The sequence below is a fragment of the Mus caroli genome, unplaced genomic scaffold (assembly GCF_978045245.1).
Source record: "Mus caroli unplaced genomic scaffold, Mus_caroli_1 scaffold_1, whole genome shotgun sequence".
NCBI lineage: Eukaryota > Metazoa > Chordata > Mammalia > Rodentia > Muridae > Mus > Mus caroli.
Window position 1 is genome coordinate 190,126,143 of NW_028227256.1, and position 27,476 is coordinate 190,153,618.

The following is a 27,476-nucleotide window of genomic DNA, read 5'->3' on the forward strand; positions in this document are numbered from 1 at the left end:
CATGCCTAGCATCCAGCACTTGGGAGGTAGACTCCAAGGAGTCACAAGTTCCTGATCCCATGACTCCTTGGATCTACCATATTGAGTTCAAGGCCAGTCTCTGTTACATGAGACTAGAAAAAGAGGTTTGGGGAGAGAGAGAGACCTCTAGTGGCAAAGTTGTGTATTTATGTAAATATAAATATAGGTATACACATACACACACACACACACACACACAAAGATGGGTGTGTCAAGCTAACTCTCATGGTCACAGAGGCTGAGCAGGTCCATAGTGGTGGCTGCCTACAAGCTGCAGATCCAGCAAAGCTGGTGTATGGCTTCCTCTAAGAAGTCAGAAGTCTGAGACACCCGTTATAACCTCAACTCCCTCAGCTTGAGACCAAAGGCCTGAGGGACCTCCACCCATTGCGCCTAGTGCAGATTTAAGTCCAAGGTTAAAGATCATTGATCCAAGCCTAAAAGTGGCATCAAACAGCACACTGGCTTGGGAGGGAGCCCATAGAGGGATGAAAGTCACCTTCCTTTCTTCCTGTTTGATTTTTTTTAATTCACTCAGGTGCTTAGACATTTATTTGGTGCTTCCCAGAGTCTGAGCAGGTCTCTGTCACTCAGTTCACTGACCCACATGCCCATCTCCTCTGTAAACACTCAGACACACCCGAAAGGGTACTTTGAACATCCTTCAATCTTTCAACATGACCCCCTACATCAATATCACAATCCTTTTAGCAGACCTCTAGGTTCAGTATCACCACAGTGTAGGTTTCCACTCAACTACACCACAGAGTGTCTGTGAGGAACTGGGACACACATGTTCATCTGAAGAGTAGGTCTATGGTGAACTTGGAAGGTCTCAGGAATCTGGTAATGTCCTCGGTGCCTGGAGGGCTAATGTAAGAAATCACATCTCTCATTGGCATTGTCCTTCTAGACCCAAGAGCGTGTCAGTCTACAGCAGAGCAGCAGAGTGTGGCGTGCCCTTTACACCCCAGGGTGTTTTACCATTGCTTCTGTCTGGAACTTGTTTTTCTTAGACCATCTCATGGCTCATACCCTGTCTCCTGTGGGCCCTTGCCTTGATGCCACAGCCTCCTAAGTGACGTTGACTGGCCAACTTCCTGCTACTTCTGTGTGTAGGTCGTGCCTGCTCTGTTAGCATACCGTCATGTAGCAGCTCTTACTTTAGAGTTTTATCCTATTATCTGTCTCTCTTAATTAAAAATTCTAGGAGTGTGAAGGTCTGGGTCAGGTTTGTCACTTGTCTGTCTCCAGTGCTTGAATTGTGAGTGGGAACTCCATAAGCATTTGCTAAGCTTGGTGTGGTTCAGACCTCTCATCCTACCTACTTGGGGGACTGAGGCAGAAGGATTCCAAGTTGAAGGCTTCTCTGACCTGCAGAATAAGTCCAAGGCCAGCCTGGATACCGTGGTGAGATTCCACCTCAAGATAAAGAGTGAAAGGAAGCTGAGGTGTTCGGTGCAAACTGTGCCACCCTGTTCTGCCTGAAGCTCCTCCCATCCCTCCAACCTGTTTGAAGAATGAATGAAATGCCATTCACAGGGCCCGGAGGAGGACACAGTTTCCTGGGGGAAGGCAGTACTTATTGTTTGAGTGCTAAGTCACTCTTGTTTGGAAAGATGTAAGCATGGAGCTTAGAACTCGCTGTTCTTAACTTCAGAGTGTGAGGGAGGGAGGGTAACAGGGAAGGCCAGTGCTGACAGAAAGCCTGGTGAGCAGGTGCCAGGCAGGCATAGTCCATTGAGATGCAGGTCTTAGACCTTACCACATGAAGGTGAGAAAGCATGAGACAGAGAAGGACAGGTGAGGGGGTCTCCAAGCAATATTGAGTAGAAGACGATAACAAAAATTATATTTATATTTCTAATTTGGCATGGCTGCCATCATGTTCCCGAGCAGATGTGGGGATCTGGTGGAACTATCAAAACAGAAGAAACCAAAAGAAACCAAAAACAAAAAACCAAAAACCAAAACAAAAAACCAGCATTTCAATAATGTGCTGAGACTTTAGTGTCTTTATCTACAGTAGAAAAATAATGATAGAGGAGACATTGGTGAGTCTAGTTAGATGAGAGGCCAGGGGGCTGGAGAGATGGCTCAGTGTGTAACTGAGATTGCTGCACAAACATAAGGCCCCAAGTGTGGATCCCAGCACTCACATGGAGAACACCAGGTGGATGGCTGCACACACCTGTAACCCAGCACAAATGAATCACTGGGGCTTCCTGGCTGCTTGTCTTGCTCTAGCTTTAGTAAGAGACCCCGCCTGTCTCAAAGGAGGAAAGCAGAGAGTGGTTGATCAGGACACCTGATTCCCTCCTCTGGCCTCAGCAGGCACCACACATGCACATAACACCCACCTACCCACCCACCCCCCACACACTCACATATACACACTCACACATACACTTTCACATGCACACACACACACACTTATGCATGCATGCACATACATACAGACACACAGAGGCACACATATCTAATTAAATGAGACGCTAGGGGCTAGAGAGATGGCTTAATGGGTAAGAGAGAGCCATACAAACGAGGCTCCAAGTTCGGATCCTAGCACTCACATGAAGGACACACACACACTCACACATACACTCTCTCTGTCTCTCTCTCTCTGTCTCTCTCACACACACACTCTCATACACATTCACACAAGGTGAGGTAAGACAAATCTAGTGAGTCATTTGTGTGGGCTGCTCATTTACGTAAATCTTGAAAACTTGCATACCATGAGTCTGAAGCCTGCAGACTGTCCACTTGAGTCACATTCATCAGTGATATTACAGAGGAGCCACAGAGATGTTCAGAATCTGCCTCCCATCAAGGATGAACTCAGTAGCTTCTATTCCTGCTGCTCTGTTCTTCTTGACCCACCTGGGAACTCCCAGCTTTTCCTAATGCCAAAATTCCATAAAGCATCCAGGAAACTACTTGCAACGTGAGATGGTTTTAGGCTGCGAGGAGCCTCTGGAGCAGACTGGTTCTCTAGCATATGGCCCCGTCATGTTTCAATGTACTCAAATGAAAAAGAAGTTTGGGGTGTTCCCTTTTATTTATCCCATGAACTAAGCTACAGGGATGTAGGGATGTGGGGGAGCCAAACTAATAATACCAGGATTCCAGCTGCTAATGTGATAAAAGAGGATTTGCACAACCTCTGAGAAACAACATGCTGCTGTACAGAGACACAGCAATGCAGTTCCAGACCCTCCTTAAAGAAAGGAGGAGAAAGCATGCCCTGACCTCAGACCCTTCCTGAGCACTTGCTTCCAACACGCATGGCAGGTGACTCCTGTATTCGGGAAGATGTACTTCCTGGTGACGTTTTGGGAACAATATCACAGGAGATCATGTGTAGTGGTAATGGACACAGAACACTGTGGACTTGTGGAGGAGTTGGGGATGGGGGTCTGACTTAGGGCCATCATGGAAGTCCCTTGTTGAGTCAGTGACAACCAGAAGGATGGTTAGATTGTTAACAGATGGCAAGTTATAGGTCAGGCCTTCTGGGCTGAGAGGCCGGTCCAAGGAGGTGCCACATGTGTCTACCTACCATGTGGCTGTCGGGAGTATAGCTAGAGGATAGCTTGGCCTCTGAGAACTGAGTGAATGTATTGTGGTGGCCACTGTGATGGAAGAGGAAGGGTCAGGGACGTGGAAGGTGGATGAGAAAGGCGGCGCAGGCACTGGTGGCTGGAAGGATGCCTGTGGTGGAGGCAGAGGCATGGGTGATCAAAGGGAAGAGCCAAGGAGAGACAGACTGCCTTTGGGGACTTCTGGTCTACCTAGTGTTGTTTTTTTTTTTGTTTGTTGTTCTTTTTTTTGTTGTTGTTGTTTTTTTTTTTTTTTTTTTTTTGAGCTGTATATGAACTAGGAAAAATGAGAAGGCAGTTTTACCCTGGAAAGCATGCTTTTCTCTGAACTGGGACCCTCAGGAGGAGGTGGCATGTGGGTGGCTGCGTACATGGTGCTTGATTTCTGACTCACTCCAAAGACTCCTTTGCCTCCCAAAATAATCTCCTTCATGGCGGCTGCAGATGCTGCTCACTCTGTAAGCTAGAAGCTGGTTATCCTCAGCTAGGGTGCAGAGAGAGAGACCCCTGTGGAGCAAGATCGTACCCTACCCTATCAGCTGACTGAATCTGAGTATGAGGGCTGTGTCCACTCTTTCCGTGTGGTAGGGTCGACCACAGCAGAGGGAGGAGACTGAGAACTTCCGTGCTGATGGTGGACGTTGTTAATGGATAAGAAACCATCACATCTGTCGCAGGTTCTATGACTGTAATGCTTGTTTATTTGTCCTGCTGTTTACTTACTTTCTGGTACTGAAAATCAAAGTTAGGCGTCCACACAAGGTGTGTGTGCCACCATGCTTGGCATCTCAGTGAACTTTAATTGCAATTGTTTTTTCCTTAATAAATCAAAGTAATGAAAGTGACAGAAATTAGGTAAATATATGCATTTATGACAAAAGAACAAAACAGCCTGTGGTTCCTGATTGCTTTCTAATACACACATATTTATTTGCTTATGTGCAATGTAGCGTGGTTATATAATTCATTGCCACATGAAATAAATATGCTACAACTTGAATATTTCATATTATGTAATATGAAATATTATACAACCCTTGAAAGTTTTCTTAAAATAAATAATGGTATGGAAAGTATATATTTGTTGTTTTCATGTGTAATAATTCTACTTGTTTTGTTTAATTTTCAAGCAAGTCATAAAACACTAAATAGAAATCGCTATTCCATACACCTTGGAATAGAGTTCTGATTTTGAAGGGCTGGAGAGATGGCTGAGCAGTTAAGAGCTTTTATTGCTCTTATAGAGGATACAGTTCTGGTTCCCAGCATGCACTTGGCAGTGCCTCTAATGCCAGTTCCAGGGGACCTGACACTCCCCTCTGGCCTCTATAGGTCTCAGGCAAGTACATGCAGGTAACTGCAGCCAAAACAGACACATAAAATTAAAACAGTATTTTTTTCAAAAAGCATTCTAATTTTAAGTTTTTCAAAGGGTTGTATAATATTGCATGTCATGGAAGCATACAGAATGCTTAACTTAATGGCCATGATGGGGTAGAGGGATGGAGCCTTAGCTTTGTTCTTTCTCTCTGATTCTGTGTCCATCCCCTTTCAGGGCATCAGCAGCCTGTTCAGTTCTCTGAAAGTTGTGCGGCTGCTCCGTCTCGGGCGAGTGGCCCGCAAGCTGGATCATTACATCGAGTATGGAGCCGCTGTACTGGTCCTGTTGGTGTGTGTGTTTGGGCTGGCTGCCCACTGGATGGCCTGCATCTGGTACAGCATTGGAGACTATGAGATCTTTGATGAAGACACCAAGACCATCCGCAACAACAGCTGGCTCTACCAACTGGCATTGGACATCGGCACTCCATACCAGTTTAATGGGTCTGGTTCAGGGAAGTGGGAAGGTGGGCCAAGCAAGAACTCTGTCTACATCTCCTCGTTGTACTTCACCATGACAAGTCTCACCAGTGTGGGCTTTGGTAACATTGCCCCATCCACAGACATCGAGAAGATCTTCGCAGTGGCCATCATGATGATTGGCTGTGAGTACGGTGCTCAGGGTGGGATGGGACAGGATAATCTAGAACTCAGGGCCATCTTGCCTGATGGCCAGGCCTACTGTAGGCTGAAGGTGGTACGGGGTTACTCTAGTAACAGGATCAAGGAATGATTGCTTAAAATGACCATCAAACATGTCTTCTCCTGAAGGCTAGCTTTATGGCTTTCCTGATCTTTAAATCAGCTCATGCTGGTTGAGAAACAGATTTCAGAAAAAAAATTAAGAATGTGAAGAGGGGTGGGGATGTAGCTTAGTTGGTAAAGTGCTTGCCTAACATGCAGGCAGCCCTGGGTTCGATCCCAGCTCTGTACAAACCGTGTGTGGTGGAGCATGTGGTGATCTCAGTATTCAGGGAGTGGTGACAGAGCAGTCGGGAGCCCAAGGTCATTGTTAGCTAGATAGAAAGTTCTAGGCCAGCTGGGTCTAGGAGATGCTGTTAGTGGAAAGAGAGGGAGGGGTGGAAGTGCAGGAGGTGGAGGGGAGAGAGGGAGGAAGAGACCATTATTACTTTTTGGTGCCTTCACAAGTCTGCTTGAAAGACTGTTTCATATACAGTTCGCTAAGAGTGCTGAGCTGTCGGGGTCTTTCCATGTCCAGTTTAGTCTTAAAGCAGAGTGTGGTGTTATGATTGCACAGTGAAACAGTCACAGCAGAGACAGACAGACAGCCCTCCTCTCCGCAGCCTTCCCTGCTTTGTTCTTGATGAGATGCTTGAGTGAACGCTCAGCAGGCATCTCGTGAAGTTTGTTGGTTTAAACTTAGGTTAGATCCGCATAATCCCACCTGACATGAGAACTTATACTGTCTGCCAGAGGAGCTCGGGGCAGCTTGGTCATCATGACAGTGGTTGCTTGTTAGAGCGAAAACTCTGTTGAAGTTTGGTGTTCAATGTTATATTCTGTTACAATTACTTTTCTTCTCAGGCTTTCCTAGGGAAGAATTTATTTCTCTAGGATAACTCTCTGAATTGCCACCTTCTTATTTCCGTGCACTTTCTTCCTTGTCTCCTTCACCCTGGTTTCTTTTTGGAAGACCAGTTCTTGCTATATAGGCTAGGATGACCTGGAACCCACTCTTTAGCCTAGGCCAGCTTTAACTCCTGCCAGCCCTCTTGGCTCAGCCTACCTGAGTGCTAAGATTATAGACCTGAGACATAATCATTCCTGACTGAGATGAGAGTTTTCCTGTCTGCCTCTTGGTAGAGAAATCCCCATGCTCAATACACAACACGCCACTAACTACCCACCGCCCCCCCCACACACACACAGAGAAAGAGAAATACAGACAGATGGAGAGAGACAGACAGACAGAGACATAAAGAGAGACAGAAACATAAAAGAGACAGAGACAGACAGAGGCAGAAAGAGACAAATGTATATATATATATATATATATATATATATATATATATATATATATAGAGAGAGAGAGAGAGAGAGAGAGAGAAGATGAGAATAGATTAATGGGATCCTGTTCCTGCACTGAATATCCCCCTAGTTCTTGAGGCAAGTGCTGAAGTCTGAGTCATTTTACCACTGAACAGTTGTTACTGTAGAAGAGTCTAGAAAGTGCCTTTGGCTGATGACATTGACCTCCTTTCATCCCAGGAAACCTCAGTGGGGAGGGACCTGCCTGAGCCTCAGTGGTTCGTGTTCATGCTGCCCCGGCATCCGCTGTACTGTGTCGGCACTTCACGGGAAAGGCCACCTGGGGAAGCATCTGCTCACACAGAGAGCTCAGCCTGCAGACCAGGGCTTCCTTCTTGAGGTGACATGGGGCTTGATGACCCACCCGTCCACTGGGCACTCTGCCTCCTCGTTGAGAGATCCAGCTCTGGAGTCATCTTTGTTACCCCACAGTGTCATACAATGGGCTTGCCATCCCCTTCTTGTATCTGGTGCAGGCAGGTTCCTGAGAGTTTTAGTGGCTGTGTCTAAAGGGGTCGTTGGTTCTGAGAACTGGGTGCTGCTGGAACTGGTGCTTCTGCTCCTTATCTTAAAATGGGTTTTAATAGAGATGATTGCCCGGCCATGGGAAGCTGTGAGAAGGATCCGTGGGTGGCTAATTGCTTCAGTTTAATTAGAACTTGGGGTGCTTTCTCAGGCAAGGATTTAAGATCTTTTCTCTTCTAGAAGGGTTTTAGCCTCAGCTGCACTGGTTTCTAGTCAGGGCTTGCAACTTAAAAAACGAAACAAAACTCTAGTGCTTGGGCTTGAATCTAGCACCTCTCACATGCTCTCACCTCTCACCTTTCACCTTTCACACCTTTCACCATTCACATCTACCCCACCACTGGACCACTTCTACTCTTCTTCCAGAATTTTTATGAGCCTTGGGGTATAGAATAATCGAAGTTCTATACTATGCATAGGGCCAGGCTTCCTTCCCTTTAGAGGAGATGAATGCCTGATTATAGCCATTACTGAGACTTTGCTAAGACTGGGCACTTAGAAATGGACCCTCCTCATGGTCTCCAAAGGCTTTCAGGGCTTCTCATAACGTCTCTGCCCTAACAGCATGCAAATGAAGGCAAGCATATCTCTTTTTCCCAAACTATTCTCCCACAAGAGTGTTATTTCCTAGTATCCAGGGGAATCCTGGCCATTTCCACTATTTGTGTGATCCCTTTTTCTCAGAGCCAGGGAGCCTTTCTATTCCTTTACGGTAATTGAAGAAGAATACTCAGGCCGTTTACTCTGTGGTGAAGCATGTGGCTTCACACTGTTGTGCTAAGTGCTCCTGCTTAGCTCTTTGCAGAGCTCTGGTGAATGCAGATGCTATGCTGAACACACCCACTGTGGCTTTCAGCTTACTCTACCTGTTATTTGGTAAGGAAAGGTAGGCTCAGAGAAGCTTCCTCACCTTCTCAAGAGTGTAGGGCTGGTGAGCAGTGCAGAGGAGGTTCAACAGTCCGTCACCTGTGATGGTGATGGAGCCATATTCTTGGTGTGTGCCACCTGTACAGATTCCCCATGCTTGGTCACTGGCATGTGCAACATTCCTTCTATAAACCTGAGCAGGCTGCCATGCCTGTTGTGGAAATTCTCTACGATTCTTTGTTTCTTTAATTTAAGAACATTTATACTCTGGACTCAGTACTAGTGGTTTAGGAAAGCAGCTGTTTTTCAGCAACCTGTCACTTTTGCTTATAGCAGAGACATATGTCTGACAAATTCTTGTGTTAACAAGAAAGGTTTTGCACCATGTGTTATACTGGAAATCAGCCTTGTAAAGCCACCTCCAGAGCAACCTTCCTTGAGGATGGATGTCGGTGTTAGGTTTATGGCTTTTCCCTTTGCTGTCTCTGTGCACATATGTGTGCACTTAATGCCCCTTCTGTACCATTCCTGGGTCAGACTTACACCAGTACTTAGATATCTAGCAGCAAAAACCCGGGCTGCCTCACTCCCAGGCTACCTGATAATCCTTACAGTGTGAAACAAGACTCAAATTTTAGCTATTGTGTTCAGTTTTTTATGTCATGGGGATGGGTGGCATTTCTTGGCTCTTCTTTGGTGACGTGTTAGCTGTCCTGTTGGAGATGTGTGCTTTCCATGGCTTCCAGTGTTAGCTCTGAATGCCTCATTACAACTTGCTTATTCCCTAGAGGATACCAGGAAACAGGAAAAAAAATTTGCAAGCTAGCCCACTTTCCTCTATTCGAACAGAATATCCCATTAGGAGCACGTGAAAACCGAGGCTGTCTTCAGAGGGCTGGCTTTAGATCTAAGTTGTAGCCAGCTCTCACCTGACCTCCCTGTCAGCACAAGCACAGGGACATGGAGTTGGAGTCCTCATTGTAGCTGACCCATACTGCGGCATTTGAGGGATCCCCAAGGAAGAAAGATGCCTTGAATACACATGGCAACGGTGATTTATCTCAGCCTCAGGTTGGGTCCTGGCCCTGCTTTGGATGGCTCTGGGGAGGATTTGATGGTGAAGAGGCAGTTGCCATCTTCTAAATATGTTCTTGTACTTTTCTGTTTCTCCCATAATGTCACTACTGTCAGTCTGTCGGTTTAAGTAAGTGGCACTCATCCTCCCTGTCTGGTGGTGGCAGGAGATCCAGGCAGCACAATCCAACTCTAGATACCACCCAGGTCTGTGCAGCCTCCTGTGTCTGTGAGTCACGTCTGTCTTCCCAGTCTGCTCCAATTCACTCCCTTCAAACCCTGGCTGGGCTCCAGTGCTCAGGGAATATTGTGAACATCCTGAGCCCTGAGCAGACCCTTAGACCCTTCTCTCACTCTCCTGATGGACCATGGCCTGTCTAGATGACTCAATGTTTTTCTTTCTCTTTTTCTTTCTCTCTTTCTTTTTCTCTTTCTTTCTCTTTCTCTTTCTTTTTCTTTTTCCTTTTCTTTTTCTTTTTCCTTTTCTTTTCCTTTTCCTTTTCCTTTTCTTTCTTTCTATTTTTTTTTTGGTTTTTCAAGACGGGTTTCTCTGTATAGCCCTGGCTGTCCTGGAACTCACTTTGTAGACCAGGCTGGCCTCGAACTCAGAAATCTGCCTGCCTCTGCCTCCCGAGTGCTGGGATTAAAGGCATGTGCCACCACGCCTGGCTGAATCAATGTTTTTCAGTGTTCCCCAAGGCTTGACACTCCCATACAGCAGAGGGCCCACTCCAGGTGGACTGTTTTATATAACTTTCTGGTTTTTCTAAAATAATATGGTCACAACTCTCAGTAAGAACTTAGAGTTAGGAGGAATAGGGATGATACTCAGATGATTTTAATAAACAATAGACTCTCAATAAATATGGACTTCTGAGGAAGTTTGTTATCTATGGCATACAGATGCTACTATTAGGTAGAGACCCAGAACATATTTCTTAGAAGTTCAGACTTCACCTGGCTGCCTCACAGACACCAGAAACCAGCTTTTTTCTATGTTCACATGTCACTTCTGTATTGGGATCCTGTGTGACTATTCAAGCTTCACCCATATTTTCCCCTAGAAAATAGAAAGAAGGAGATGGAAAAGGCAGCCATTCACCTCTCTTTTGAGAACAAGACTAGGAAGTTATGCATATTTTTTTTCATATCCCATTGGCTGGGATTCGATAACCTAGTCACATGTAGCTGCAAGAGAGTCTGATAAATGTAGTCTTACCCCAGTCATTGGCTTGAGGGGAAAAACAAAAATTTAGAATTACTTAATTGGGGAGAAGAGACTCTGATTCAAGTGTGAGATCTTCTCTGGTTTGGGTTGCACAGCTTTGGTGAGAGTGAAGGGGTTGCCCTTGGTTCTGCTTCCTCTGATGGCAGGGACATGGCACAATGAAATGTGATGGCCACGTGAAGAAGGTGAGAGTTTTCCCTCCGAAGGCCAAGACTTTCAGTGTCATTAACCAAGGCTGCCTCTTGCTCTTCCCACTTAATTTTGTGTTTCCTCTTCTTAGAGAAAATAAAGCAATAATTGCTGCTCTGTCTGAGGAGTGCGGGATGCTATTTAATTTCATTTTTGGTTTATGTTTATTTTGGGAAGTGGAGCAGTGTTCAGAATTCTCCGGGAGAAATAAGCATTCATTTATCATTTATTCTTAGATGTCTTTTCTAGCCAGGGAATGAGCTGCTTTTTTTCTGAAATTTGATTCACCCCCACTCATTGCCCACAGCTCTGGGCATCTCCACCTGTGGCACAGCCTGGAATTACCACATGCCCCTCTCTTCCTTTATTCTTCTCTTACAGAACACAAGCACTGCTTCCTGCCACCATGTCCCCAACACAATGACTGTGCTCTTTAGGGTCATGGTCCTTCGGGAGTGATTATTTTCTTTCACATTGGACCTGTCTCTGAACATGCTTCTGACCATCTTGGTATCTTTCTCATTTTGCTGTGGATTTTGTTCAGTTCCAGGCAGGGAGACTCTTGGTTTCTAGAGGGCAGGACCTGTGTGTTTCTCTGTGCTCTCTCTTCTCCTCTATGCTGGAGTTGGGGAAACAGGGTCAGAACCAGCCAGATCTGGATGCCAGAGGAATGAAATGGTGTACAGTGCCTGGCACAGAGGTCCCACTATGGTGCCAACAGTAGGAGCTCTTCTCTACCCCCCAAACTCTCTGTCTTGTGGGGGAATTCAACAAATGATGATGTTGCCTGCCTCATTAGTCCTTTGGGTGTGGTTTTCTGTAAGAGAATTTGAAATTGCCTTGCCTGCAGAGTGTAGTCGGCAGATCCCTAAATGTAAGCACCCCTGGCTATGAGTTTTCTAGATACAAACAAACCTCCTTTCAAGAAACAAATTGGTTGGACCATGAAGCAAATTAAGGAAAGCTGTTGGTGCGATTGGAGAGGCCTCCCAGATATCACTGCCCAGGCTTGACTGACAGCATCCTGACTGGGCAAGACACAGGACCAAGAGCAATAGGAGCTCCTGAAAGAAGGGACAAGGACACTGAGCACCCAAAGACAATCTTGTGTAAGACATTTGTGACTGAACAGCCCTTAAAACAGGTCTCTTTCCTCTTTGGCAGACGTGAAACGGCTTGCCCCAGGGCACAGCTTTGGAGAAGTTTGATCCTAGTTTCACCTGACAACAAAGCCTTTCTCTTTGTGTTTTTGCCTCCCTGGCTGAGTGTTTTGGGATACAGCAAGGGAAAACATCCTTTGTGTTGTGCATGCTGAGGGCATGCAGTATTAAAAGCTGAGGACCTGTGGGGGGCAGTGGAGATGCTTTCTTACAAGATATTTTTCTAGTTTGGGCTTATAGTTATAATTAAAATTATCTGATTGCATGTATTGTAGGAGGACATTGGCCTTGATTGTAGCTGGTTGCTGCACCTAGAAAAGAAGAAATTACAACAAGCACTAGATGTTAGGAAACTTGGATGGGAAGAAAGCTAATGGAGGAATTTTCTCTGGTCTTACAGATAGGCACTGTTGTGTTTTTAAAAAAAAGATTGAGAAGCCAGGAATATGTTTGGTGTAGGTGCTGTAAGGTGTGGGGGAAGGTAATGCATCTACCAGCCCATGTGGAGGCATTCCTTCCCCCTGAGGGACCAACTACATGATGGTATAATATAGAATAGAGTTTAGAATATAGTATAGATAATACAGTATAGAATAGAGCTTATTCAGGGCATGGGGAGGAGAGTTGAGAGAAAGGCAGAGAAGAGAGGAGAGGAGAGGAGAGGAGAGGAGAGGAGAGGAGAGGAGAGGAGAGGAGAGGAGAGGAGAGGAGAGGAGAGGAGAGGAGAGGAGTAGAGGTTGGCCATAGAGAGAGAGAAGGGAGGGAAATGGGGAGAGAGTGAGCAAGAGCGAGAGGGCAAGAGAGAGGGGAGGGGGCAAGCAGCCCCTTTTATAGCAAGTCAGACATACTTATTTTTTAAATGCAATTTATACTGGGATTGAAGTGGTAATATTATTAGAATTCAATATTTAGCTTCTAATGTGCTTCTATGCCTATCTCCTTTGAAGCTCATAGCACCTTGTGGAGAAGGTAGTGCTGCCTCTTTTTATGGCTAAGGAGACAGTGCTGTTGCTTGCCACAGGTCATGCAGCTAGCAAGAAGGGAGCTGGGCTCATCAGTCCTGTGCAATGGTGTGCTCCCGGTCTCTGAGTGCCATGGCAACCATTGGTTCTGGTAGCTGCAAACAGTGCTGGTGGGTCAGCACATGGATCTTGTCAAGGATGGTGATGGGTGGTGGTGGGTCAAGGGTGGTGACGGCTCCTTTCCCACCTGCAGCAGAGGAATTGATAAATGTCATTTCACACCTCCAGCTGCTGTGTGTCAAGTATTTATCATAGTTTGCAACTGATAGACTTACACATACAGGAGAAGTCATACTGAGGAGAAAAGAATTTTTCCTTTTTCTTTAAAACTGGTGAGAGACAAGAGTCTACTAGGGAACGTTTCTGAAGACACAGGAGTCATCATTTTCCTGCCAGTCTAGGTGACCACCTCAGTTCTCAACAAGAACGAAGGAGATGGCTCCAGAGAATGCAGCCACCACCCATTCCCTGCTTTCCTCTAAGCAGCAAGGAGAAAACACTGTGGTCCAAGATGAGTGTTTCCTCCTGGCCAGACCCCCACACTCCGTCCTGTGTGGGATGCTCATGTTTGTGACCCACTTCTGTGTGCCAAGAGTTCAGGGTTGCAACCCTCACCATGAGGCCCATGTGCTGTGTGCTTTGAGCACGCAGACTTCTGCCCTGAAGTCTTCTACTTAGTGTCTGGGCTGCAGGAGAAGGTGTCTGTCTGTCTGGGCTATAGGAGAAGGTGTCTGTCTGGGCTGTAGGAGAAGGTTTCTGTCTGGGTTGTGGCCTTTGACCTGGAGGATTCCTGTGGTTTATGTGGATTGTATAATTTACTCTCAGAACAAAGATCCCATAGCCCATCTGTCCACAGACTGCCCACGTCTCTGGGCCAGACCTCTTTAGAGGAGACTCACTAGATAAGAGAACCTTCTGAAAGCCACCCCCAGTGCCCACAGCCATCCAGGCTGCATACGTGCGTGGCTGACGAAATGTTCTGACATCATAGAGCTTAGAAAACCCAAGGATCGAATCAGACAGTGGTGGAGCAGATCCTGGCTCTGCTCTGCTTCTTGATAGGATGAAACCCTTGCATTCCCGAGCCTGCTGCTTCTTCTGGAATTGCTGCTAACAGAATGGCAGTGACAAGCCGAGGCTGGTCCTTCCAGAACCTTTGTTTCTGCCAGGTGTCCCGGCAGGAGGCACAGCTGGCACACGTCAGTGTGCTCTTTCTTCTTTACCATGTCTGTTGACTGCAGTCAGTTGGCATTTCTACTAGGGACTTTGGTGGATGTCAGCTAAGGGTTAAAGGTAGGGAGGAGACGTGCTGGAAAGGTAGTGATGGGAGTGAGGATTGCTCATCCTTTGTGTGAGAAGGGCTGAATGAAGGCTTGTGTGGGGGACTCAGTATAAGAGAATCCTCTGGTGAGGATTCTTGGCCAGGCAGGCACTGAGAGGGCCAGCTCCACAAATCCTCCGCCGACCTGACTCTGCAGTCTCTCGGAACCTTTTCCTTTCTTACTCTTCTTCACTGCGGTCCTTTGAGAAAGGCATGATGCTGCCTCTTATCAGCTAGAGGCCTGGCTCTGAGTTATAGCTATGCAGTGACAAAGCCAACCACTGCCTCAAGAAAACTAGGCAAGGAATGGGGGCTGGAGAGGAGCCCAGATGGAAGGGCAATAGGCTCTGGGGAAAGACAAGCATGTGGGGAGTCGACCTGAGCTCTGCAGAGAAAGCATAGAGCTAACCTTGGCCAGGCCGACCCTTTATTTGTGCTCTGGGAAAGGATGCGGAGAGGGGCTCAGTGAGCTTGAATGAGGGTGGCAGAGCCAGAGCAGGGGAGGGGAAGAGAACCCCCTTTCTGCTTAGAACTGGCACAATGGCAGCCCATACCCCTGGCTTAGAGAGCCCAGGTTTCCCATGGGTGACATGGAATTACCCATTGGAGAAACTAAAGCACACTCTAAGGGGTCCCACAAACCAGCCCAGATGTGTAAACTAGCAGAGAAGGCAGAGACAGAGCTGCAGAGAGGCACAGTGGTGGAGCTGCTGGACAGAGACTGTCCACCCAGCCAGCTTGGATAGCCAGAAGTTGGGAACAGGGGAAGGGACAGGTGGAAGCCACAGGCTTTTTCTGGCTGGCTTTGGAGTCTGTCCCTCCTGGGCAGCTCAGGTGTTTAATTACACTGAACTGTGATCACACGCAGGCCCGGGAGGGCTTGGCTAGAACCCAACAGTTTAGCAAGTGGAAGTGAGGCAGGGTTTCAGAGAGCACAGGGCTTTGTGAACGGGGCTCAGTGTCAGTTTGGCCTTTCATCCTTGCTTTCCTTTCTGCCCTCCCTCCTTCCCACAAATACAGATCAAAGCCATTCTGTGTGTCAGACACTCACTTAGACATGGTGTGAGGACAGACAGGTAGCCACTCTCTTCTAGTGATGATGGGCCAGAGCTCCAGTGGTGGTGTGGGCACTCACTGGGCTTCAGACTCCTTTTGGATGTTGTCCTATCAACCATGTTCCCAGGATTCTCTTCTTCTGACATTGGCTTTTTGGAACCAACCCGACAATGTGACATTTATCCAAATGTGGCTCTCCCAGCCTTAACAATATTCATCTGGGAACGCAGATATGAGCAGAGACATAGTAACCAACACAAAATTCTCGTTTTCCTTTCTGTCATGTGCAGCAACATTTCTAGAATTCAACTCATTTAAGTTTTTAATTAAAATTTGTTTCAAGTACATGTGTGTGGTGCACATGTATGTATGCATGTATGTGGATTCACATGTATTGGCATGTGTGTGGGTGTACATGTGCAGGCATGTGTATGTATGTATGTGTGGACATGTGTGGGTGCACATGCATGGGCATGTGTGTGAGTGCACATGTGTGTATGCATGTGTGTGGGTACACATGTGTGCATGCATGTATATGGATGCCCATGTATGTATGCATGTATGTGGGTGCATATATATATATACACACACACAAGTTTACAAAAACATAAAAGTTGTACATATTTATGAGTTTCTATATAATATCCATCACACACATACAGTGTGTTATCTCTTTATTTATTTACTTATTTGGCAGTACTAGGGGAGTGAACGCCTTTCAAATATGAGGCCAGTGTTCTACCACTGAGTCATATCCCCAGCACAGTTGCAATGCTTGAGTCAAGCTAAAGATCTCAGACATTAACATCTTCATATCAAGACTTTCCTGTCCTTTGACCTTTCGGTGTGTATCCATCTTTGTCATCTGTGCTATAGTGCTCAGAGCTGCTGCCTCCCGTCTGTGTCTAACCTCTCTCCGTTTCCCTTCTCTCTCTGTCTCTCTCTCCCTGGCTTCTGGAACCACAATTCTGGTCTTTATTTCTGGGAGAGCAACTCTTTTAGCTTCCAAATGTGTGTGAGAACATGTGGTGTTTATCTTCCAGTGCCTGGTGTATTTCACTCAACACAATGGCCTCCAGTTCCACCGGGGTTATTGCAAATGACAGGAGGGCGAAGCGTGTTGTCTGGGGGGTTGTTACTGACTTTTTGCTAACCCAGGGTACTGGGGGTAGGGACAGGGAGCATGCATTTGTGCACAAGTATATGTGGAGGCCAGAGGCCTACGTCAGGTTATTATGACTTTACCTTGATTGTTTCTCCAGGTGTGTGTGTGTGTGTGTGTGTATTTTGTATGTGTATGTTTTGGTGAGACAAGGTCCCTCACTGAGCTTGGAGGAGCTCACCAATTGTCTGGACTGACTGGCCTGTCTCTGCCTCCCTAGAACTGGGACTACAGGCATGTACTGCCATACCTCTGGCTTTATGTGAATGCTGGGAATCTGACTCAGGTCCCTGTGTTTGTTTGGGAAGTGCTTTGTTGACTGAGCCATTGCCGCAGCCTGAAGCAGCCTATTCTGTTGCCTGGTTGCATCTCCTTCCCATCCCTGGCTAGTCCTCCAACATGCCACTACGTGGTTCCTTGGCTGCAATGTGATTATGTCATGGTGGGTGGATCTTCTGATGTTCTGTATCACCCACAGTGACAGGGAAGCATCCTGAGCTGTCCTGCTGACCTCTGGTTCTGGCACACTCAGGATCCCGTGGTGTTGCCTGTGTTTGATGTCTCTCACTGAGGCTTTTCTTCATCCCAGTCTCTTCCGAGACCCTGCTTAAGTTGGGGCTGGAGGTCTCTGTGCTCCCTCTTCTTACAGGACCTCAGCTATGGCAGTGTTCCTAGACAGGCTTGCTCTCTTCCACTTTTGGAAGGCCATGTAGTGTATCTGCCTTCCCTTGAACTGACTTTTGGACTCAACTCCATGATCCCAGTAGACTGAGCCCTTCCCCACTGGCCACAGCCTCGTAGTGGTTAAGAAGGAGAGATACTCACCCTGAAGAGGTGTAACTGGGAAGTGGCCATTACTCAACATCCCACTCAGCAGAGCCATTTCAGGGTCTCTCATTAAATACACTCCAACCACTTACCTACATGGGATTATATGTGAATTTACTTTATGATTCTTGCCTGTCTGTGAGGCATGGTCATAGCCATTTCCTCCTAGGGTCTAGGTATTGAATTTGCCCTAGGATGCTCACCTCCCTAGCCTCCGGTCAGCACCGAGGCCACCTGCAGGTGGCTCCTCATTTAATCCCATTGCACACCTGGCCATGCTGAGGCACAGCTACCCTGACTCCGTCTTTCTCTCTGACCTACTTCAGAAGCTGTCAGGAGGAGAGAGGCGCTCACTGCATCCTTCCTTGAGAGAACTGGGGTGGATGTGTGGATGGACTACCTGTATACACTACTTTTTAAATTTTCTCGCTGCATGCATCATCTCCATGCAATAAAGGATTTATAAGAAATAGTTCTGGAAGCCTGATATGGCTGGTTCCTGAGAGGCTCTGCCAGAGCCTGACAAAGACAGAGGCAGACGCTCACAGCCAACCATTGGACTGAGCTTGGGTAGTCCCCAATGGAGGAGATGGAGAAGGGACTGAAGAAGCTGAGAGGGTTTGCACCCCCATGGAGGGAGTAACAGTGTCAGCAGGCCAGAATCCCTCACCCCCCAAGCTCTAGGGGACTGGACCACCAACCAAAGAATACACACGGAGAGACACATAGTGCTGACCACATATGTGGCAGAGGATGGCCTTGTTGGACATCAGTGGGAGGAGAGGCCCTTGGGCCTGAGGGTGTTCAATGCCCTAGTATAGGGGAATACCAGAGGCAGGGGAGGAGGGATGGGATAAGGGGTTTCTGAAGGGGAGACCTGGAAAGGGGGAAACATTTGAAATGTAAATAAAGAAAACAGCCAGGGGCTGGTGAGATGGCTCAGTGGATAAGAGCACCCAACTGCTCTTCCGAAGGTCAGGAGTTCAAATCCCAGCAACCACATGGTGGCTCACAACCATCCGTAACGAGATCTGACTCCCTCTTCTGGAGTGTCTGAAGACAGCTACAGTGTACTTACATATAATAAATAAATAAATCTTTAAAAAAAAAAAAAGAAAACAGCCAAGAAAAAAAGACAAAAAAAGGTTTTAAAAAACTTAATTCCCTTTTCTTGCTAGTCATGGGTTCTTTTTATTAAGAATATGCCTCAGTCTTATATGCCTGGCTATTTGCATACCTACCTATAGATAGGTATAACTTGACTAATATACATATTCTGTGACTAATCTCAGATCAGTTTTCAGAAGTGTCATTAGTGACATCAAGAGGCACACTTGCCGCTGACACTCAGATGTAGCTGGGGTGGTGGCTTCAGCTGAAGAAAGAATTTCAAGAAAAGTTGACAACAGGCAATACACAACCTTTACTAAGGGAAGGATGGTACATTTAAAAAGAAAGAAGGAAAGAAAGAAAGAAAAAAAGAAAGGAAGGAAGGAAAGAAAGAGCTCTGGAAACCTTTTCATTTTTCTGGGACATGTCTGAAAGCCAGGATTACCATGATTATGGAGTTCCAGTGGGTGTTCCTGGGAGTCAGGGGGTACTGACTAAACCTAGGGCTAGCCATGCAACAAGACGGTATCTAACTCCATAGCACCCTGCCATCCCTTCCCTGGGCACTGTGCTGTCGGCCATGATGCTCTGGGAGCCAGACCTAGCTCCTGCTCACCTTGTTTTGCAAGGACAGCAGGCTGAGGAGACCTGGCTGTTTATGATCCCTGGGTTCAAAGGCCCAGCTCTTACAGCCATACATCTGCACATAGAGCCAGGGCTTCCCTCACTGGGAGCGCAGGCCTGCCATTGTAGCAGTTACTCTCTTGCTTCCTTAACCTGCAGCTGGAACCTGCAGTGATGCTGGAATCCCCGAGAGGGGGTGGTGGGCAGTGTACAGGTGCCAGCTGATGTGAGGGAGCTGCAGGCTTATCCTGGACTAAGCGGGTTTGATTTGGGGAGAATCGTTTGAGGACACTTTGCCAACACACTGCTTGGAGCAAGTGTCTTTCACACAGGCGAGAGTGAGGCTCAAACCCATCAACTGGTTTTCCTTCTGTGACAATCTGTGCAGTGGATGACAGCACATGCCCTGGCCTTTCCTCCCCTACAGTGAACAATAAGGCAGGCTTATCCTGGACTAAGCGGGACTAATAATTCCACCTCAGCCTGCCATCATTGAGATGAAAGACCAGGTGTTCACACAGGCTTGTCCTGTTCTAACCAGAATGAACAGGCAGCGCTGGCAGTGGTTGCCTCTGCTCACAGGACTAGGGCTGCATGCAGCTGGGGGTTGTCTGCATTGGCCATTCCAATCATCCTTATATAATGTTTAATGCTTAGCTGCCAGCGTCTCTGTCTGTGTGCAAAGCTCTGTAGTACCCAGGCATTTGGCTTTTTATATGTAGACAAGTAGGGTAATGGCAGTATTGATGTTAAGAGCACATATGTATTGGTAACTGTGATAGTTTGAATATGCTTGGCCCAGGGAGTGGCACTATTTGGAGGTGTGGCCTGTTGGAGGAAGTCACTATGGGTGTAAGTTTTAAGACCCTGGTCTTAGCTTGCCTGGAAGCCAATCTTCTAGCGGCCTTCAGATGAAGATGTAGAACTCTCAGCTCCTCCTGCACCATGGCAGCTTGGGCACTGCCATGCTCTTGCCTTGATGATAATGGACTGAACCTCTGAACCTGTAAGCCAGCCTTAATTAAATGTTGTCCTTATAGGAGATGTCTTGGTCATGGTGTCTGTCCACATCAGTAAAGCCCAAACTAAGATAGTAACTTCATAACAGATACCATTAACTCATACTAACTCCATCTTCACAGCTGGGTGACTTGCCCTTACGGCTGTGTCACAAATAAGAAAACCAAGGTATAGAAAAGCTGTGGTCAACTGCCTCAAATCCTGCAGGAGATGGATGAGCAGGGATTCAAATCTCCAACTGCATGTACTCACTGACTATCTAGAGCCTACTGGAGGTCCAGATTCCTCTCAGGCTCCCTGGTGTCCTTCCCCCTGGCTGAAAGAGGTTGGTGTTCTGTGGGGAGTCAGGAGAGAAAGTGAGGTGGGCAGACCCTGATGAAAGTGAGCCATAGAGATGGTCTCCTCTCCTTATGACCTCCTTGCTATTCCTTCTCTGTGTGGCTTTGGAAAGTTCCCAAGCCAGAAACCACCTTCTGATCAACAGCATCTACCTCTACAAACTGTAGGTGATGGTAGATGCAGGCTGGTTGGGAAGTCCTTGTTTGGGGCCCCGGAGGCAGAGAGTCCTGACTGGCCGACATTGCAGTTGGCAAATCACCCTGACTACTCTCCCTCCTCCTCCTTCCTTCCATCCCTTCACTTGGAAAGGAGATGTAGGTGCTGCCTGATGAGGACTGTCAAGAAGTTTTCTGGCTCTAGCCCCTCTTTCAAAACTGGCACAGATGCCATGATGTTCAAGAAGGTAGCCTTGAAGCCTCCAAGCATTTGAGGCTCCAGAACCTTCTCCCTCTATCATCAAATACAGAGCTGCTTGCTTGTCAAGTCTTTTCCCATTGTTTGTTCATTAAACATGGTGGTTCCAAGGCAGTGTTGACTGGCGGGGAGCTCCTAGGATCAGAAGAATAAGCCTGAGAGTGCTGCTCTTTTCTCTTCCAGCAAGCTTTGAATGGCTTCACCCCTTTGCAGGGCATACTCCACAGCTCCCTGCCACCACCACCAGGCTTCTTATAAGTTCAGGCTTCCTTACTGAACCATCCTCTGGTTGGGTGTTCTCACATTCATAGCTTAATGACTTTAATTAGTTAGTACATTAGTATGTAGTGAGAGGTTTTTTTTTTTGTTACACTGGCTTTGGTTGGTTCAAAGGTTGGGCACTCCTAAACCTTCTCCTGCTTCCCGAAGCCCAATTGGGCCCAATTCAGGGCCAGTGGCCACTTACCCGAATTCTTACATGGCTGGTTGGCTTTCTCTGCTGCAGCTCCTGCATCCCATCCTTCTCCTCCAGTCACTATGATCCTCTCTTTCTGTACCCCCTTCGTCCTAGCCCTCACAACTCTAAGGGTCCCATCCCATCTCCCTTTGGTGAGCCATTGGCCACTGGCATCTTTATTGGTCAATCAGAAACCACTTGGGGACAAGGACCTTTAGTGTCTGGACACACAGATTCCTGATTTAATCAAAGCATTAGAACCAATCTCCAACATTGGTGAGAGAACTTGGCTTGACGTTGTGCTGCCTGTGACATCACAGGGTTCGTTAAGGCTCGGGTTAAGCTTGCAAGTGCATTTTCTGATGTAACTGGAGAGTCACGAGGTACCTCAGCACCTGCCTGCTGTTCTCCAGGTAAGGGAGGGGACAGTAAAGCTAACCACAGGGAGTGGGACATCTGTGCTGCTGTGGAGTGGCTTTGCTCCTCTGCCACACTCCTGTGGAGATGGGAGAGGTGACCTCCAGCTTTCTTCCTGAGAGTGGGTCTGACATCTGCTCTTTAACTTTAGTCCAGAACTTCTGTGGGAAGCACCTTGGGCTTACACTTGTGTTTGAGCGAGAAGGTGAACAAGTTGCTGACTCCTTGATTACTGAATTCCACCCCACTCATAACTTTTATTTGGACACCTAATGTGTACAAGGCATATAGTCTATCTCTTCTAGCAATTAGACCCTTTATTTTACTCTGAACTTACAAATACCATTTTTTTTCTTTCTATTTGATAATGTTGTGAAGTTCTATACCCACCACCTGTGCCTGGAGTAGTTGGGGACATGGTGGGAATCTGGGAATGTGACTGAGGTATCTAGATGAAGTAAGGTCTTCTTGTAGAGCTGGCCTTCTGGAGGAAGTGTGACATGATCTTAGATGCTAAGTTCTCCTGTGTTGCCGAACACATTCTTTTCATTGACTTTACAAAAGGCCGAGCTGCTGAATGCCAAGCACAAATGAAAGGAGAAACTTAGAGTCTAGAAAGGGCAAGTGCATAGTTCTGATTGTATGGCTTCCTCAGGGGAGGTGTGAGTCTCAGGGGGATCAGGTTTACTGTGGTCTGGAGGCAAGAGTCCCACAAGAGGTGTGGGGAGAGCATGGAGGGAGGCAGGCTGGAGGGTCTAGCATATGTGAACAGCCTGAGACCATATCAAGTAGCTGACATGTGGGGATGAGAGCAAGCAGTGGGAATGAAGGCTCAAGCAGAAAGCTATAGCTGGTCTGGGAGGCTGGAGTGTGCTGCAGAGCTGGATCCTTCTGAGAGAAGATTTATGGCAAGGACCCACAGTTGGATTGAGTAGAGTGGAGTAGAAGTCAAACAGAAGGGCTTTGAGTGTGTCTTAGCAGAAAGGGAGGTTTAAGCAGAGGCAACAGCAGCAAGGACAGAATTGGTTTTTCCCAGAAATACTGAAACTCTTGACAGAGTCCCTTCCGAGGGCTGGAGACATTCTGTGGTACTGCATCATGGAGGTTGGCGTCACTGTAGGTTCGATTCCCAGCCAGGGGGTAGACACAGTTCCAAGATCACAGCTGTCAGCCGTGCGGCATGCCTATGGGCTGCTGTGTAGCAGCTATGAAGGTGTCCCCTCAGCCTCCAGACAGAGCTACTCCCTCCCACTGCCTCAATGAGCTCAAAGCTGTGGGCCCTGGGCTCTGGTATTTTGTCCACATTTCTCTGGAGCACCAAGGTCATGGGCAACAGCTTGCAAGGGTCAAAGGTCATGGTCAGCATCTCAGCAGCCGCTCACTGTTCTCTTGCTCCTGCAGTGCCCTTAGCTTGAGCCTCACTGGGAGGGAAGGGTGGAACTGAAGCATGCTCAGATCTAACCCTCACCACTCTCTCCCGTGCCTCCCCACACTGCTGCTTTTGCTCATGGTGACCGTCTCTTCACATGCTCTAATCCTGTATTCTCCCTTGGGTTGCCCTCCACTCTGGGTCACTCACATAAGTATCGTGAGTGGTACAGTGCAGTTCAGTGCCTGACCCAGAGACAGACGAGCCTGTGTTCTGAGGCTAGCCTTCACTGTGTAGGGGATAAAGCGTGGTGTTCTGGCAAGGGACCATCTCTCTCTGTCCTCTAGTCCAAGTGCCTGACAGGATCCTTGTTTGCTTCTGTCTGGGGTTATGAAGGCTTTGCTGCAGCCTAGATTTTCAACTTTGTCTTCCCTCAGACCTCAGCTTCCCACTCTTGGTGATGGCCACAGTAGACCTGCCTAATCCAGATTAGATCCTGGATATCCCCCAGAGGCATGTGGGCCTCTGGGGAGGTAGTGGACTCTCCGTGGGTGGGACCTGGTGGAGGAGGTTAGATCAGTTTGCCATAACGGAACTTCTGGTCCTTCCTGTCTACTTTTTCATCCTGCGGCTGCTGGGACAAGGGGAGACCTCTGTTCTGCCTTCCAGCCATGTTGCACGTTGCCACAACCATGAACACAAGCCCCTGAGACTGGAAGCCAAGTGAACCTTTCTTTCTTTTAAGCTGATTAGCTCCGACACTTTATCACAGTGTTGGAAAGCTGACTGTGCTTCCTGGTTCCAAAGTGTGTTCTTTTCATCGATGTGAGCTCTTTGTTTTCTGTCTGTCTTTCCCCCAGGAGAGTCTCCCATGATCTTCTTCATGGATAACCCAGTTCTTAGCTGCAGGATTGTTTCCTAGCAGCTTCCTAGGTCTTTAAAAGAGCTGCCATCTGTCCTTCACACTCTGCCAGGCTTTGCCTCTGAAGGCCATATCAGGGCTCAGTCTGTCTTCTGTGGCTCTGAAATCACGGCCAAGGTGCCCTGTGGTTCCATTGGTGATAGAGACATCTGCTGAGGGAGTTGCTAAGACTTGACTGCAAAGAGCCAGTCAGAAGAAGAGCTCAGAAGGTACCAGATGTGGCATTTCCTAGAGACCTGGTTCCAGTCCTAGCTGTCCTGGCCCCAAGAGTCCTGCTCTTGCTTCCTTTATTTCCCCATGGTTTTGTGTTTGTCTAAAGTTGGTTTCACCTCAATATAGGAAGTCAAGCTAGGGTTTCTCCTTTTCAAGGGTAAGGAGCGGAGAGAGCACATGACCCTATGAGAAGATGGCCAACATCCTTGGTGACAATTTGGACCAGGTGCCATTGGCTTGAGGGGGCAGTGCGGGATGGTTGGAGTGGTTCTCTCTGGTGTGTTCCTCTTGTCATGTGGTATCATTCCTTCTAAGTGTCACTTAGGTTTGAAGCTCGTGGAGAGGGCTGTCTCTGGGTGGTACTTTCTTCACTCTCATGTGCATGCAGCCCTTAGTATCTTGAGCTGGGCTGAGTCCAGCTGATGGGCCAGGAGAGAATGCTCTCAGCACCAATATTTTAAGAGAAAATAATCTAAAGCAAAGTAGACTGTCTAAACTGCTGCTATGAAACACCATGACTAATACTTCCACATCACAGTTGTCACCCTAGGCAGCCAGGACAGGAACTCAACAGGACAGGAACCAGAGGCAGGAACAGATACTGAGGCCATGGAGGAGTGCTACTTACTGGCTTGCTCAGCTGCTTTCTTACAGTACCCAGGACCACCAGCCCAGGAGTGGCACTGTGTACAGTTGGCTCTCTTACACTGATCACTAATTAAGAAAATACCCTATAGGCTTTATGATGGTTTGAATATGCTTGGCCCATCAGAAATGGCACTATCAGTAAGTATTTCACCTTGTTGGAACAGGTGTGGCCTTGTTAGAGGAACTGAGTCACTTTGGGGATGAGCTTTGAGACCATCCTCCTAGCTGCCTGAAAGACAGTCTTCTCTTCTGGTTGCCTTCAAATCACGATGAAGAACTCTGCTCCTTCTTCAATACCATGCCTGCCAGGATGCTGCCATGCTTCCAGCCTTGATCATAATAGACTGAATCTCTGAACCTGTAAGCCACCCCCAGTTGAATGTTTGCAGTTTTAAGAGTTGCCTTGGTCATGGTATCTCTTCACAGAAATGGAAACCCTAACTAAGACAGGTTTGCCTATAGCTGGATCTTATGGAGACATTTTCTCAATTGAGGTTCCTTCCTCTCAAGCTGATGAAAAACTATCCAATACATATACACAAGTTTTGTATGTGTGTTGCTGCTGGGAATTGGACACAGGGCTTTGTGAATGTGAGGCAAGAACTCTCTGTACTATTTCCCATCCCAGGAAGAAATACTTTCTCTGGCTTTATGAGCAGATCCATACTGAGCTGTTGGCAGTGTGCTCTGTGGAGGTTAATTACTGTCATTGCTGGTGGGGCAGGGATTAATTCATGAGCCTCATGTGTGTCATCTGAAGTGCATCTTAAAAAAAGGTTCTGTATGTCTTCTATGTAAGCTACAGATATTTATCAGCCTGGCCATGCAGATGTATCAGAGGAATTTGAGGTCCTCCCTGATTAAGATTGGTTTATCAATTAGTAGACCTATGACATGGATTAAAACAAACAAACCACAAACCAAAACACAAAACCTTGCAATCCATCATATCCTAGGGATGCCAGTGCATGAGACAAAGGTTTCCAGAGATATTACAGTAAATGGAGCTGTGCAGAAGAGGAAGGGGGCAGTTTACAAGCCAGGCAGGGTCTGCAAAGGTCATGGATCCCAGGTCACACAGTTGGGGGTCACAGTACCATGTATAGTGATGGGAAGACACACACTGGTTTTGGAGGGGGAACCCATAGTACCAGGCTGACTGATACCAGGCTTTGGAAGAGTTAGACCAGAGTGTTTTTGAGACTGGTGCATTTCATGGAGCTGGGGAGGGTGGAGGCTGACCAGTATAAAGTGGGTAGGGGTGGGGCTAGCATGAGTTTGGGCTCTCCGGGACATCTAAGTAGAAAGGTGGCTTAACTGGGCTTTGGGAGTTTGGCTCAGAAATAGAAATACAGAGATTAGGCAATTAGCTGAGGGTACACTAGGATGTGGGGCTTCTCTTCTGGGGTCCCAGAATATATATGTGTGTGTGTGTGTGTGTGTGTATTTGTGCATATGTGTATGTAAGTATATATGTATTTATGTGGATATGTGCATATATATGTAGTGTGTATGTGTGTGTATATATATGTGTGTATGAGTGTTTATATATATGTATGTGTATATATGTGTATATGAGTATGTATATTATGTGTATATGTGTATATATATGTGTATGTATGTATATTTGTATATGTGTGTGTATATATGTAAGTACGTATGTGTGTAAATATGTGTGTATGTCATTCTCTCTGTGTGTGTATGTGTGTTTTCATGAGGTGGTGTGAGCTGTATGGGGCTTGAAGGTTTGGAGCTGGAACTCTGCAGTCTGGCTTGGCTGAGGAGAAAGAAGACAAGAATATGGGAACAGTGGGGGTCAGGGAACATCTGGGTTAAAAACAAGCCTTTGGCGATAGGTCAGGGGACTCTTGTTCCTTCACCAATGTCTACAGATACATCTGTGGCTCTTCTGACACTCCATCAGAGAGAGGTCGTATGAGCCAGACCCATAGTCTCAGCTCAGTGGTGACTGGTCCAGTGTTTGCATCCCAATCACTGATGTAGTCAGCTCTGCTGAGCCTGCAGTGGTAGCACCTGCCAGCCTCCCATCTCCAACCTGTTCTCCTGCCTCAGCTCTGAATCCTGCTCCAGGAAGCCTCCATGCAGTGAAACATCCAAGTACCTCACACTTCCCCCAGCCTCCCCAGCCCACCAACCTCACGAAACATATTATCCTTTCCAGGGAAGCCACAATCTCCAGTCTTTCAAAGATGCCTGCAGCTTAAATTAGACAGGAAAACTTCTAAATGTCCTTCTGCTCAGAGTGTTGCCTGAGCTCAGCTTTAGCTCAGCCTATGGTGGGAGCCATGGTGATGTCTGTACCAGAGGCTCCATGGCCTTGAAGCCTCATTCAGAACATGATGGGACTGTCTCCAGTCAGCCTGGGTCCCAGCTAGACAAATAGTTACACACCAGTGTGATTTTGAACTGTGCCCTGTCTATGTACCTATTTTTCCAGA

General features: G+C 47.2%; 1 protein-coding gene across 4 annotated transcripts in view; it reads left to right on the plus strand.

Moving 5' to 3' along the window:
- Nucleotides 1-27,476, plus strand: part of Kcnh1 (potassium voltage-gated channel subfamily H member 1) — a 308,814-nt gene that overhangs the window by 139,462 nt on the left and 141,876 nt on the right. For all 4 annotated transcript variants that reach the window (XR_003837613.2, XM_021160418.2, XM_021160427.2 and 1 more), the window contains one exon: nt 5,179-5,608. Coding sequence is in view for 3 of the 4 variants with exons in the window: in XM_021160418.2 (XP_021016077.1) it covers nt 5,179-5,608 (430 nt within the window). In the remaining variant the exon portion in view is untranslated. The remainder of the gene's footprint in view (nt 1-5,178; nt 5,609-27,476) is intronic.